The sequence below is a fragment of the Melanotaenia boesemani genome, chromosome 4 (genome assembly GCF_017639745.1).
Source record: "Melanotaenia boesemani isolate fMelBoe1 chromosome 4, fMelBoe1.pri, whole genome shotgun sequence".
Taxonomy (NCBI): Eukaryota; Metazoa; Chordata; class Actinopteri; order Atheriniformes; family Melanotaeniidae; genus Melanotaenia; species Melanotaenia boesemani.
The window spans coordinates 10,304,698-10,318,742 of record NC_055685.1 but is presented as its reverse complement, the minus strand read 5'-3'; the positions used below and the strand labels follow the sequence as shown (position 1 = coordinate 10,318,742).

General features: G+C 37.9%; 1 protein-coding gene across 5 annotated transcripts in view; it reads left to right on the top strand.

The window, feature by feature from the left end:
- Positions 1 to 14,045, top strand: part of mast1a (microtubule associated serine/threonine kinase 1a) — a 115,136-nt gene that overhangs the window by 52,893 nt on the left and 48,198 nt on the right. For 4 of the 5 annotated variants that reach the window (XM_041982521.1, XM_041982522.1, XM_041982524.1 and 1 more), the window contains 3 exons: positions 7,050 to 7,210; positions 8,324 to 8,399; positions 13,742 to 13,951. In XM_041982521.1, coding sequence (XP_041838455.1) covers positions 7,050 to 7,210; positions 8,324 to 8,399; positions 13,742 to 13,951 — 447 coding nt within the window. Of the gene's footprint in view, positions 1 to 7,049; positions 7,211 to 8,323; positions 8,400 to 9,191; positions 9,519 to 13,741; positions 13,952 to 14,045 lie in introns of those variants that run through there. The other variant, XM_041982526.1, reaches the window with a different exon arrangement.

The window sequence follows — 14,045 nt, the reverse complement described above, 5'->3', positions numbered from 1 at the left end:
ACTCTGCTCTTTCCACTCTCTAAATGAAGACAAAGTCTTTAAACTTCTAGTCAGCTCAAAACCCACAACAAGTCCTCTTGATCCTGTTCCCTCGGACATCCTGCAGAGCATTTTACCTACAATCAAAACTGCAATAACCCATATTATCAACTCCTCTCTTAAATCAGGTGTCTTTCCCTCTACCTTCAAGCAAGCTCGGGTTACCCCACTGCTGAAGAAACCCATACTCAACCCAGCCCAGGTTGAAAATTACTGGCCGGTCTCACTGCTTTCATTCATATCTAAACTACTTGAGCGTGCCGTCTTCAGTTAGGTCTCACAGTTCCTTTAAGACAACAACCTGTTTGATCCTTATCAATCTGGCTATAGGCAAGGCCACTCTGCTGCTCTCCTGTCAGTTACTGATTCCCTACGGCTTGCCAGTTCCGCTGGTCAATCCTCAATCCTTATACCGCTGGACCTGTGTGCTGCCTTTGACACGGTCAACCATCATATATTGTTCTCCACACTCTCAGAGCTTGGCATCTCAGGATCTGTCCTCTCGTGGTTTACGTCCTCCCTCACAGGGAGATCATTCAAAGTATCGTCCAGATTACATGGGCTGACAACAGGGGTGCCTCAGGGCTCAGTGCTTGGCCCTCTTCTCTTTTCACTATACACCTCCTCACTCGGTGCAGTCATTAGCTCTCATGGTTTCTCCTACCACTGCTATGCAGATGACACTCAGCTTTTCCTTTCTTTGCATCTCAATGCGAATATCAGCATTCCTTGCTGATATCTATCACACTTGTGCCTACGTCTTCTACCAGGAATCTTGGTGTCATGGTAGACAACCAGCTGACCTTTAAGGACCATGTTACCACAGTTGCCCGGTCTTGCCGATTTGCTCTCTACAACATCAGGAGGATCAGACCCTACATGACTGAACACACAGCACAGCTCCTGGTCCAGGCTCTGGTCATTTCACGCATTGACTACTGCAACTCCTTACAGGCTGTCCTGCCTGCATGCTCAGTTAAACCTCTGCAGATTATCCAGAATGCAGCAGCACGTCTGGTCTTCAACCAGCCCAAAAGAGCTCATGTCACTCCGCTGCTAATCGCTCTTCACTGGCTTCCAGTTGCAGCACGCATCAAATTCAAAGCTCTGCTTCTGGCCTACAAAACAATAACCCAAACGGCTCCTGTATACCTTCACTCCTTAATCCAGAGCTACACTCCCTCTCGACAGTTATGCTCTGCCAACACAATCAGTAGCTAGACTCTTCTCCTCTGTTGTCCCCCGGTGGTGGAACGATTTACCGAACTCCGCCTGATCCGCAGAGTCCTTATCCACTTTTAAGAGCAAGCTAAAGACTCAGTTGTTTAAGGAGAATTTCCACACTTAGCTTAACTCTTCTACTCAACAGAATGAGTCAGAAAGATTTGTCCAGCTCTTTGGCTCAACCAAGTACAGAAGAAGCTGTGTGCACTTATGCCCAAGTTGATATTGTTTGATGAAATCAGGATGTTTGTATTTAAACAAAATGACTTACAAAAACTACAAAAAAAAAAAAAAAAAAAAAAAAAAAACTTAAAAAAATAAAAGAATTATGTGCACTGCCTCTAGCACGACATGACAGCACCTGGGTCCAACTGGACTCAAAGCAGTCTGACTATCACTTAATTATGATGTCCCATCTTGTTTGAATTCATGCTTGTGTTGTTCTTACTCTTAGATGTAAGTCGCTTTGGATAAAAGCGTCTGCTAAATGACTGTAGAATAGAGTAGAATAGAATAGGTTACATGACTGAGCATTAAAAGATGCAAGAGTAACCTCAACTTCCCTGCTTCTGTTGTGTGTTATTACTGCTGCAGCCACTGTAATTTATCCCCTCTCCAATATAGAATACAGCTGACTAAGTGTGTCCTTGTAACACAAAACTTGTGGCTATCAAACTACTCTCCAGGAGGATGTCTCCCCCCTTACCATGGTGTGGAAATTAACACTCACTGGGATAATTTCCAGTTTTAGAGAAACAGAAAATAAAAAGTACACAATATTAACACATGAAGGTGTATCTGAAATGTTCTTTTCCCATTTTAAAACTTGTAAGTTGGATTTTTTTTTTTTTTTTTTTTTTTGTACAGTTTTCATGAATATGAATTATTCCAAAGAATTCATTAGCATATATTGTAATACATAAAATCAGCCATGGTGGTAGATTCATGTCCTGAAGTTTCATGCGCTACTTCAGTTGTGTTTCGCTTTGAAATGATTACACGGCACAGTTGCAGCTAAATGCCATGCATATCCAAACACACACACTCTCTCTCCTGCCTTCTTTGACTTTGAACTTGCTGTTTTGAGTCTCAGGCGATTATTTAAAAGCTTTTGAGTAGCGAGAATTTGCGTCTGAAACCAGAACTAAAAATAACAAATTAGTTGCTAAGATATAATCGACCTGATTTATCTGTAACTTGGCCTTTTGAAGAAAAAAAAAAGAAAAGAAAAACTGTAGCAAGGATAAATGAAAATGCTGAGTGAAGCAGGCAGAGAGGAAATAATGTTCTGAGAAAAGCTGTTTTTCTGGAGGAAGATGTTTAGAACAGAGGAGACTTTTCTGAGAAATGAACATTGCCAAGGTCCATTTGGTAAATTGACCATTTGGGAAATGAGCCTTAATGTGCATGATGCTCAGGTGGAGGTGTTGACTCATAATCCACTTCCTGTACATTTCTGTAGTTTCCTGAACTCAGTCACTTCCTCTGCATCTTTTATGCTTTTTACACATGATTTCTTTCATTGACCACCTCTAATGTGCCCCCTCCTTCCTCACAGCTGCAAATATAAAAACACACCAACACACATGCACACTAAACTCATTCATTTCTTTTTTTTCTGGTAGATGAGATGGGTGCTCTGTCTTTCCTTTCTCCTCCACCACACCTGTCCCCAGCTCTCTTGCACCCCCCCAGTTCTTAATGCTCTGCTGGTTCTTACATGGGCCATTACTCGCTTGATTAGTTACAGTGGGATGTTTGCATAGTGAGTAGAGAAGATGAGTGAAGGGTGTTTTTTAATGAAAAGACAAACTACATTTAGTTGAACAAAAAAGCTGCAACATCAGTGAAATTTAAACAGCTGAAAGTGAAAAGTACAACAGTACTGAAGAAAGAATGAAGCATCATATGTAATGAGAACTGCAGGATATTTGCCACCTCTTTACTGCAACAAGGCAGTTTTATACCAGATCAATTTAAACTTATATTTTTAATACAGAAGATATTAAGATGCTATTTGTTTCAAGCCATTATTAAGTTAAAATAAGTCGACCTGTGTTCATTGGAAGTCTGAAAATAATCAATAAAATCATTAAATATTAACATATACTATAGAGGATATAGTCAAAGGTAAAATAAACACATTTTTAGTAGTTTAACCTTTATTGTATTATATACTAAAGGTCCTGTAACAACAGGAAGACACCAAGGCAAGTTTGTTTGTATAGTACATTTCATGTGCACGACATAAAACATTAAAAGCATTACAGTGGGGAGCAGAAGAAGCATTTAAAAGTACATAAAAACAGAAACACAGTAATACTAGGACATAATTAAAAAGATGTGCAAAAATAATAAAATCAGAATAACATAATGTAAACAACAAACTAAGGCAAAACTATTCAAAGCAAACAAAGCTAAGAGCCTCTGTAGGTTTATATTTAATGAACATATGACAGATCAACTCTAGGCCTATTCTGATTTATAGACTATCAGTAGGGTTTTAAAATTTATTCTTTGACGGACTGGACACCAGTGTCAACATCATAAAACTGGTGTAACATGTTCAGATCTCTCAGTCCTAGTTAAAACTCTAGCAGCAGCTTTCTGGATGAGCTGCTCTTGTTGGAAAGTCCTCTTAAAAGGCCATTGCAATAATGTAGTCCAGTGGTTCCCTACCTGGGGTCCCTGGACCTCCAAGGGGTTCTCCACAAGAGCACAGGGGATCCCAGAGGCTTTGACAGTTCAGAGCCAGTGTGATTTAAATTAAAGCCATGTCCACACCGAGATGACTTGAGGTGTATTCACATACGTTTGTTATCATTTGGGTGTTTCATTCACATGGAACCAGTGTTTTAAGAGCCTGAAAATGCTAACTTTACATTTTTCATGAATGAGACGTGTCTGAGAAATGGCACAATGAAGATGATTCGTCCTTATCTTGAAAATATATATATATGTTGATAATTACCTTAACTGTGGTTTTATCAAAGGAAATGAGTCACCTAGAATACATCACTTATGGTGAGAAGCTAATGAAATCATTAAATTAAGTATGGTTTCAACACAGGGTACTGGGGGTCCACAGCTTTTTGGTAGTTGCATGAAGGGGTCCTTAGAGAAAAGAAGTTGGGAAACACTTTTGGTCTTTTTGGGAGACAAGACTTTTAATTCTGTTGATGTTTTCGAGTTGATAAAAAGCTGCCTTGGTGACAGCTTTGATGTGGCTGTTGAAAGTCAGATCTGAGTCTATTAACACTCCAAGGCTAAGAACTTCGTGATTTTAACCCCTTACAATGCAGACGTACCGGTACATGACTACTAATCAACAACATTGCAGCCATGTGTGCAAGCCCCTCCGTCACGAATGCCCACAATATACACATCAAATGAAAGCTCAAAGTCTTGACACGCAACAGCCAATGCACTAACACTAAAACCTTTTTTACAGAAAAGCAGAAAGTTTAAATGTTGACTTTCCTTACCTTTGAGTGCTCTCTATAGGTCAAACATCAATATTTATAGCTATAGGCACCTTTATTTTCACAAAAAAATTTAGGCAAGGACAAAAATATTTTTTTTTTTTAATAAATTTTTTTCTGTGTGTTCTAAAGTGTATAACTTTTTATCGGTAATACTTACAGTGATTCTGATTGCTGTGGGTGAAACTAGAGAGTGTTACCTTTACAAAGAGCCCAAGCCTGTACTTACAATCCAGAGGGTTCAATAACAGCAGTAATTCTAATTTGGAGAGCTCATATTACAGGCGTTTTTGCCAAAATGACCCCTGCTTGATAAGGGGTTAAGAACCTGTTTCTTAAGCCACTGCTGACCTTCTCTTTGTTACTAAACAATACCATGTGTTAGCCTGTATGCTGCAAATTTCTAGTTTAATCTTTGCGTTGTCATAAACTAAGAAATTCTCAGCTTACAAACAGAAACATCAGCAAAATATCACAAAATCATCCATAAAATTGCAATGAATCTTTTTAACATGGTTTATCTGCAGTCTTCTTACAAACATTCCTGAGCACTATAAACACAGAATAAATTTCTGAGGAATTTGTATGTAAAATATAACATTTTCTAATGATACTCTCTGTTAAGATTAAACGTTGTATTAAAGCTTTAATTGTGCTGGATTTTTTATGATGAGGTACATGAAAGCTTTCAACTTGGACAAACTTGGACCTCCCTAAACATCTGAAAAACAACCACTTTGAGGTCAGATTAAGACTTCCCCTCCTCAAAATAGGAATTCTTTCAACTGCAACGGGAACAGAGAGAAGTAAAAAGCCCGGAATTTTTTTGGTTAACATTAATTTTTCTTTTGTGTGTTTAGTTTTGAGTAATGAAGAAATGAGTTTTGGGTTTTGTGTGTGTGGTAAATTGTCACACGCCCAAATCAGGTTCCCATTCAAACCTGGCTTCTGCTTATTTCATTGCATTGATTTAATTCTGATCATATCAAACTAGATTAGCTGTCAAAATATGACAGGGTGGCATCTGGTTTCTCACTCTTTGGGTCCAGTTAGTTATGGTTAGTGAAGTATCTGGGAGGGACCTTCTGGTCTGGGATGCAAGGTTGGGGATCTTGAGTGTGGGGATAAGATGTTTGGTTCTTTGTTGTGTTTCTGAGGAATACTGTGCAGAGTGGCACATTTTCCTGCTGGTGGGAGGCCACTGCCATTATTATTATTAAATGGTGTTGAAATAAAATCCACATTCAAGAACCCAAAGTTTCCCAGCAGAAATTCAGATTTTGTCATAATTATCAGTGTTGTTGTGGCTGATCAGTGTGTATCTGAGAAAGTACAGAATCATTAAAACATCATAATACTGCAGTGATCAGTGATCAAGCTGTTCCACTTTTATAGAAAAATATGTTTTGTTGATTTTTTCTCAACATTTTTTTTTCATCTTTAGTCTTGTTGGGGACCACTAGAAATAAAAAGTGAGGGAAATCTGAAATTAACTAAGTGGACAGAAATGCTCTTTGGAACTGCTTCGCCACAAAAGCAAGATGGATACAAAACATTTTTCATCTGTGACAACCATCATATCCTATGGCATTTTGCTCATATCTGCTCTACGTCTGAGGAGCTTCATAACTGATCCCATTGACTGGACTCGCTGCATTCACAACACCATCATAACACTGATGGCTTAGACCTGAATGGATTTTTATAGCAGAAATCATTGCGTGGCTAAAGCCAACCCCGTTGTCCCATTGGGAGATGGGTTCATTAAGCATTCCATTGATCCAAGCCATTTTCCACTCCTGGGCTGAAAAAAAGTCCTTTGTTTAAGACCAAACAGCACTACCATCAACCCCCCTGCGACATCAAACATTTAAAGCAGCAGTCAACTTTTACTTTGAGTGACTCCTTCATGCCCTGCAGTATTTTTTCTCTGTTTTTCAGTCCACATTATTCTGTTTTGTCCTCCCACACAAACCCCTTCTGGGTATTTTTCCGTGTTTCACCACCTCTCTCTTTTCCTCCGAGTTCTTTTAACTTAGTTGCTTCTTTGTTTCAGTTCTTTCTACCCACTCATATCATAGTACACCTTGTGCTCTCTTCTCTTCTCTTCTCTTCTCTTCTCTTCTCTTCTCTTCTCTTCTCTTCTCTTCTCTTCTCTTCTCTTCTCTTGATGTTCTCCTCTTCGTCACTGGGTATCTATTTCTAATCTATTGATGTTGCTGCTCCCACAAAGGCATTAAAGAAAAAAGAAATCAAACAAAGAGCAGGTCACTTTTTAACCTCCACTCTTTGGTCTCTCTCCAGTCATCCAGCTCGTCTCAGGAGCGTCTGCACCAGCTGCCCTTCCAGCCAACCATGGATGAGCTGCACTTCCTGTCCAAGCACTTTGGCAGCACAGAGAGCATCACAGACGATGACGGGGGGCGACGTTCGCCACATGTCCGCCCTCGCTCCAGAAGCCTCAGGTGAGAGATCGCAGGTCATGGATGAAAGACTAGGAAAGCAAATGAAGACTATCCTACACTATATATATATATTATATGCTATTCATCCCTAAGAGGAAGAGTAAACACTAAAGAATTTTGGTGAAATTCCTAAATAAAATTTTTAGGAAAAAGAAAAATATAGCTCCTTATGCCAAACTAGCAACTATTACTGTACTAGATCTTTTTTTTTTTCATTTATCACATAGTTTTTGAGTAAACTGAGTAAACTTAGGCCAAACAAGAATCTAGAAGATGTCACTCAAATGCAGGTCAAGCTCAGCAGAATTGTGGCATGAGTGTATATGAGGCTCAGAGTATTATCCACCCTTAATGTATCAGTCTCCCCTCCAGTGCTATAGCTTCTCCAGGGTGCCGCAGCTTCTCGATTAGCTGGAGTCCCCAGTGTACATCCTTCAACCACACCTATTATAGCCTCCCCCCAAGGCACAACATGCCCTGACTACACAACACAGATCAGTACTTATCAGTATCCAGTCTTCATATTAATCTCTTCAGCAGTCACTGGCCTAGATATCATGTTGTGGATTCAGGTCTACTTTTGTTGTGCACCTTGACACGTCATTATCACCATTCAAATCTGAACAATGTTCCGTGAGGGTAAACAGTAGTGTGTTTGCTCACATCTATCTTTTCACGTACCATTTTTCTTTTATAAGCAAATATGCGAGCATAGTATCAGTTGAAATAAAAAATATTTTTGAGTTTTGTTATCATGATGATGTTTCTTTGCATCTGTGTGTCTCAAAGCACACACGCTGCATGACTTTAATGCAAATGTTTGTTTTTGACATCTGTGTCATGCTGGGGATGGAGGCGTGCAGTATACAGGAAGACGCTGCATGCAATGGAGAAACGGAGTGCACTGAATTTCAGATCAGTCAATTAGCATCGCGTACAGACAGGATGGTTATGAGGGAAGCAGTGGCCTGTTTCTTTTTTCAGCTGACAAACAGAGAATTGCCTCTTCTCAACTGAGTGCCTTCACTCAGTTTAGCTCAGCCCTACCTTTGTTGATGTTTTCTGCTGGGGCTGCATATTACACTCCTGTTCTCTGTGTTTGTCTCTCCTCAGCCCGGGGCGCTCTCCATCCTGCTATGACAATGAAATAGTAATGATGAACCATGTCTACAAGGAGCGCTTCCCCAAGGTCAGGCTCGCACAAACAAATACACAAGTGTAAATTGTATCTACACACAAAAAAAAAACACTGCATAATGGCCATTACTTATAAATTATTATTATATTTTTTCTGCTTAAAGTAAAATGGTGGAGAAATTCATAATCATAAAAGCTTATTTTCAGTGGCTGTGTGAGATTGTGCAGTTGTGTTGAAGGCATTCATGTTGTATGTGGAGTCATATGAATAAGAACGTACACCCTCTTTCAGTTCTAAAGTTGTATGTTTCAGGACGTCATACAACATCTGGTCTTTACCAGGATTTAAAGTAAGTAACTCATTGCAGCCTGAATACATCCAGAGAAATTATGAAGATAAGGATTATCCAGGTGCTGCTAGTCAAATGCATTTAATTAAGTGATCATTAACAGGTGTGACCACCTGTTAAAAAAAGTTAAAACAAAAATAAAAATAGAAGATTTCACAGTTTGTTGAGCTGGAGCCTTCAGGTTTGTTTTAAAACAATGCCAAGGAGGAAAGACATCAGCATTGATTGGAAAAGGTTAGACCCATAGTCCCATAAATATGACTCTACAAGCCTCAGAACATTTTAAATGTTTAAAATGTTAAAGTTTATAACAGTATAAAAGTTAAAATTCCTAACCTTAAAACAACATGACACCCCATTTAATAAAATCCAAACAGTAGATACCAGGGCGGAGGAGGGCGGCTGCTGGTTTGGACATGTTTTTCAGCCACAGGATCTGGACATCTTGCAATCACTGTGTCAACAATGATTTCCTCCTGAAATATTCGAGGGTCAAACGTGAAGGTGGTTCTGTTCGACAGCTAAAGTTTGGCTCACAAGGGATCATTCGACAAGACAACGATCCCAAACAGAGCAGCAAATCCAAAATATGAATGACTGAAAAAGAAATCAATGAGTGATTTTGAAAAAGTTAAAATGTTTTGACTGATGTTAAAAGTTCTCAATTTTCTGAGCTGATAGCGACGCTGTTGAGCATTTTTATAGACAAAATCAGCATGTTATGCAAAGAACAGGCAGGTGTCGACCTCCAGCCCAAGAAACTTAAATCTCTGTACCTGCTCCAGCAACTGGCCATGGATGCTGAGTGGCTGGAGCCGTATGTAAGTATTCAAAGTCAATTCAAATTCAGGGAACTTTATTTGTTACCTAGGGGCAGTTTTTGGCATGCAGAGTAGTGATCAAGTTTCACAGTATGTGGGGAATAAAACACAAAGACAAAAAAAAAAGAAACAGCCACACTATTACTACAGTACATACGAAGTAAAAGCAAAAAGCTGTAAACAGTAAATCAAATATAAGAAACTACAGTACACACTATAATATAGTATGATGCAATAGTATAATGTAATAAGTAATCTAAAATCTTTAATTAATAGCAACAGAATATAATATACTATTTTTTATCATACATAGACTATTAGTACAGTATGGTTTAATACAATAAACAGTGCAACAAAAGTAAAAAAAGCCTTATTCAGTTCTATAAAACCTAACAAAGATTCTGTTTGTCAACACATGACACAAGCTTATATAGTAAAAAAAAAACACACACACACACACACACACAAAGTCAAACACATGAGAGCAATCAAGTCACTGTAACACGAGGTAAGCCTTCACATGCCTCATTTTCATATCAACAGTGAGGTATTTATTACACCTGTCGCTGTGAACGTCACAGCAACATGCTGTTTCACAGGTTGTTCTGTACTACAGCAGCATCAGTGTTGTTGCACATATAGCTGCTATTCATAGTGACCACATCGCTGATTTACTGCATGTAGCTTCAAATCATTATTGCAATGCTCTTTTTTCTGATTATTAAATAACAGAGCATCAATGCGCTCACACTCAAACAGATTTTGCAACTAAACAAAATGAAAAAATGAATGTCACTAACGTGAAAAGACAAAAGAAAATCAACCTTACTCTAAATATAAATGATGCGTAAGAAACATGATACATGATACGTATTCATCATTTAAATGGTTCACACCTGCATTCTGTCTTTCACACGTCATGTTTGCATATATTCAAAGCCTTCGTTACTTCCACAACCCTCGAAACAGCATTTCTTTTTCTTTTGTTAATTTCTCAAATATTTCATCCAAGAATAGAAAATAAATTAAAGAGTTGGCATCTACATGGTACTCTGCCATCCTATTGTGCCTGCTGAAGTTTGCATTAAGCGTACGTACATGTTATCATGCTGTGTACGTGGTTTATGTGCACTGGTTGCATCTGGTTCCAGACGTCCACTGGGAGCTGTGTTGATGTATTTGTTAGGACTGTTGGGAGACTCCATACATTCAGTCCATCAAATAGTTCTTGCTAGAATATGAAGGGTTTTTTGCAGCTTGAGAACTAGGCAGGTGTCCTGGTTTTACATCAGAGATGTTTATACACAAAGATTGGCTACATGTACGATATATTAATAATAGCCAGCAGAAAATATGCTAATACCACTGTGTACTTGGTAATGTTTGGAGTCAGTGTTTTTTTCATGCATCTTAGTGTGGAATGTCTCTACTTGTCTTTAGGTAAAGTAAGACAATGCAAGTGGCCAGTATGCCAAAAAATACTTGAGCTGATCAGGATTAAAACCAATTGGGTCATATACTGCTTGAGGCCTATTTGTTATGAAAATGTGACCCAGTTTCTTTAAACCTGTCTTCATGTGTTACACTGAGATATGCATATTTGATCCGGTGTTGGAAAGAGTGGAGTGGAGAGAGCAAATGTTTATCACACTGCAGGCAGATGTCCTCAAACACCAGTCTTTCCACAAATCTCCTGGGTGTGTGTGTTGTTTTTCCTTTTGTTTCGGTTTTTTTTAACTACTGTTTTTTCTACTACCAATGCAAAAGAATGAGCACAATTAATTTGATACCTGAAATAGACGTCTGGGAAAAACTGAAGCCTAGAATGTGATTAAAGATGGAGGGACCATAGCTAGAGAAGATCCTTGATACTCCTCCATCTTCTTCCAGAGAAACTACTTCAATGCTTTTGCTGTTCCACTAAAGTACTAACAGTATTAGGTAGTATATTAGGTAGGTAGAGTATTAGGTAAAGTATTAGTAGTTTAACCAGTTCACTGCTGATGAAAAAGCTTCATCAGATAAAATTTGCTTTTTTTATTTTCTTTTAATTATGGTCTAACATGCTGTAGTGCTGGTAATTTATAAAAACAGAAAATCCAGAATAAACTTTTTTAAACAGCAAATAAGCACAATATGGACAAAACATAATTATAATTAGCATTTTGCTAGATGTTAGTAATTGCATCAAAGTATGAAATGAATAAAAAATTAAAAAGGAGATAAAACTCTAAATAAACATTATGAACACAAAATTTGTAATGTATGTATTTAAAAATACTAATTTTTGGAAATCCAAGTGGTGTAACTACATTGTATAAAATACATTAAAAGGCAATTAACACACATTTATGGTCTGAAATGACATGTTAGTACACCTTTAAGGGATACATTTTAATTAAATGAGGTTTTAAATTAATCTGTTTTGGTATATATTCCACAGAAATGGATGACAGCTTCTTTTTTAACCATGTTTTTGCTCCTATTTAAACAACACAACAGAACCCAGAGTTAGAGGGGTCGAATGGCTCATTGCTTTCTTCTGCGGGGTGTGTCCTTTTTAATATTTGTGAGCAGCCTTGCATGACTATGCAAATGTATTTTAGACACAGATTTCATTCAGTAATCCTTCAGAAAGATTCTTACTGCGGGACAGCAGTGCATAACCTATATACTGTATATAGTTTTTAGAAAAGTAGTTTTATTTCAAACATGTTCTGACATTTACAGCATTTATACTATTTAGACCTTCACACTTCCTTCTCCACATCAACACACCAACCTGATTGTTTACACTAGCTCACACAAAAAAGCTGAGCTCAGACTCCCACATGCCAAATTAACGAAAAAAAATGCTAATTTGGTCATTTTATTCTTAAAGTTTTACATTTACCTTGTCTGGAGTTTGGATGTAGACTGTTGAAACTGATCAATTAGGCAAAAGTTGTTCAAATTTCATATATTTATAAATCCCTGTAAGTCCAGTATCTGTTGTTTAATTCCTCACGGTTTTGTTAAAGTTTTGAAATATTGTTTTGATAGGAAATTTTTTTTTCCTGTTACAAGTTTTTTTTTTTCATGAATTTACAACTTCTGACTGGGAACAAATCAACAATAACAACAAAAAAAAAACACATTTCTTTGCCCAGATACAAATGTTAAAACCTGTTACAGAGTTCTAGGATTATTTCCCTCTTGAAATGAAACTTCAGGAAAAAAAAAAATAATATTAGTGGCAAAGCAAAAAGCAATCCTGGTTCTGAGGTACAGTGAATGCAGCATGATTCTACATTATGGTTGGAGGTGAAGAGGAGGAGGTTGGATAGTTGTACTCTGAAGTGATGCTGCAATTGTTTTTGAGTTACTTTGTTCTTGTTTGAGTTCTTTTTTCTTGTTTTTAAGTTGATTGTGATCCAAGACACTCAAATATACCCAGTTTTTATCAAAGACTGGAGTTGTGTTGTAAGGACTAAGAACATCTTAGTTAAAAAAAAAAAAAAAAAAACAAGCACCAGAGGCATCATAGTGTCACATCATTCACTGCAAGAAGCAGTAGAGAAAATAATGAAGGTATAGCAACCGGACTCGAGCAGCTTCACAAGTTCAAGCTTGGGTATTTATTTGTCCTCTAAAAAAGTGGTTCTCAAACATTTTGAGCCACAACCACAAAAATAACATATGGTTAATGGTGTGATATATCAGATATGGTCGTCCTTCTCTATGTAAGGCTTGAAAACTATTAGAAATGTCATAAATAAGGAGGATAAAGTGGCTTTTGGTAGATTTGTTTCACTGCTGAAACAAGGCCCCTTCATGTCCAAAATAAGCTTTTCTAGCCGAGAAAATTCTCCTTGCGAAATTCTGGCAAGAGTAAAAAAATGATATATATATGGCAAAAGTAATAACTTAGTTGTTAGTTAAAAAAATAACTCATTAATTTCACAGATTAATCTCTTTCCACTGATGTGTTAATTTTCACAGTCCTAATAAAAACCTCAAATTTATTTGATGAATGTAGAATTTTTTTTTACAATGATCTGACAACCTCCTGAAATGATCTTGGGATCCCCAGTTTGAGAACCACTGCTAAACAACTACACAAAATACGTTTTGGAGAGAAAACAGCATGTTGTGATGTTTTATTGATCTAGCAGAAAAAACCTGATTCATTTAGGACAAGATCAGACTGATAATTACATTGTCCTTTAATATGTCTCCATAAGGCTACGGCTCAGATGGAGGAGAGGCTGGCAGAGTTCATCCAGAACTACTCCCCAGAGAGTGTTCTTCCCCTGGCTGACGGGGTCCTCAGCTTCATCCATCACCAGATAGCTGAGATGTCCAGAGACTGCCTGACCAAATCCCGCGAGGGGCTCATAACCAGCGTTTACTTCTGTGAGCTGCAGGAGAACCTGGAGAGGTTGTTGAATGATGTGAGTTGTGACACACAAGTCAAGAAGGTCAAGAGAATAGTGAAGTGGTATCCTCTGGCTCAACAACTCCCAAACTGACTCTCTGTCTCTTTCT